Source organism: Myotis brandtii, unplaced genomic scaffold (genome assembly GCF_000412655.1).
Source record: "Myotis brandtii unplaced genomic scaffold, ASM41265v1 scaffold187, whole genome shotgun sequence".
In the NCBI taxonomy this organism is placed as follows: Eukaryota; Metazoa; Chordata; class Mammalia; order Chiroptera; family Vespertilionidae; genus Myotis; species Myotis brandtii.
In genome coordinates, this window is record NW_005356944.1 from 4116716 (window position 1) to 4117199 (window position 484).

At 52.9% G+C, this 484-nt stretch overlaps 1 protein-coding gene across 1 annotated transcript in view; it reads left to right on the top strand.

The window, feature by feature from the left end:
* Nucleotides 1-6: 6 nt before the first annotated feature.
* Nucleotides 7-484, top strand: part of LOC102250817 (anoctamin-1) — a 77500-nt gene continuing 77022 nt past the window's right edge. The window contains exon 1 of the mRNA XM_014538232.1: nucleotides 7-110. Coding sequence (XP_014393718.1) covers nucleotides 18-110 — 93 coding nt within the window. The 5' untranslated portion in view covers nucleotides 7-17. The remainder of the gene's footprint in view (nucleotides 111-484) is intronic.

A 484-nucleotide genomic window follows, 5' to 3' on the forward strand; every position in this document is an offset into this window, starting at 1 on the left:
GCCAGCAGGAGCCCCCCATGGACTTCCACGAGGATGACAAGCGGTTCCGCAGGGAGGAGTACGAGGGGAACCTCCTGGAGGCGGGTCTGGAGCTGGAGCGCGACGAGGAGGTAACTGTCCCTCTTCTTATTGGCATGTTGGGCGGACAGGGTGGAGAGGGCGGGGCGTCGGGGCGGTGGGGGTAGGGGAGGCCAGGGGAAGATCAATGGGGGGGAAAAAAGAAGACATGTACTACTATCTGTAATACTTTAAACAATAGAATAAAATTTTTTAAAAAATTAGAAATAGGGCCCTAACCGGTTTGGCTCAGTGGATAGAGCATTGGCCTGCGGACTGAAAGGTCCCAGGTTCGATTCCGGTCAAGGGCATGTACCTTGGTTGCGGGCACATCCCCAGTAGGGAGTGTGCAGGAGGCAGTTGATCGATGTTTCTCTCTCATTGATATTTCTAACTCTCTATCCCTCTCTTTTCCTCTCTGTAAAAA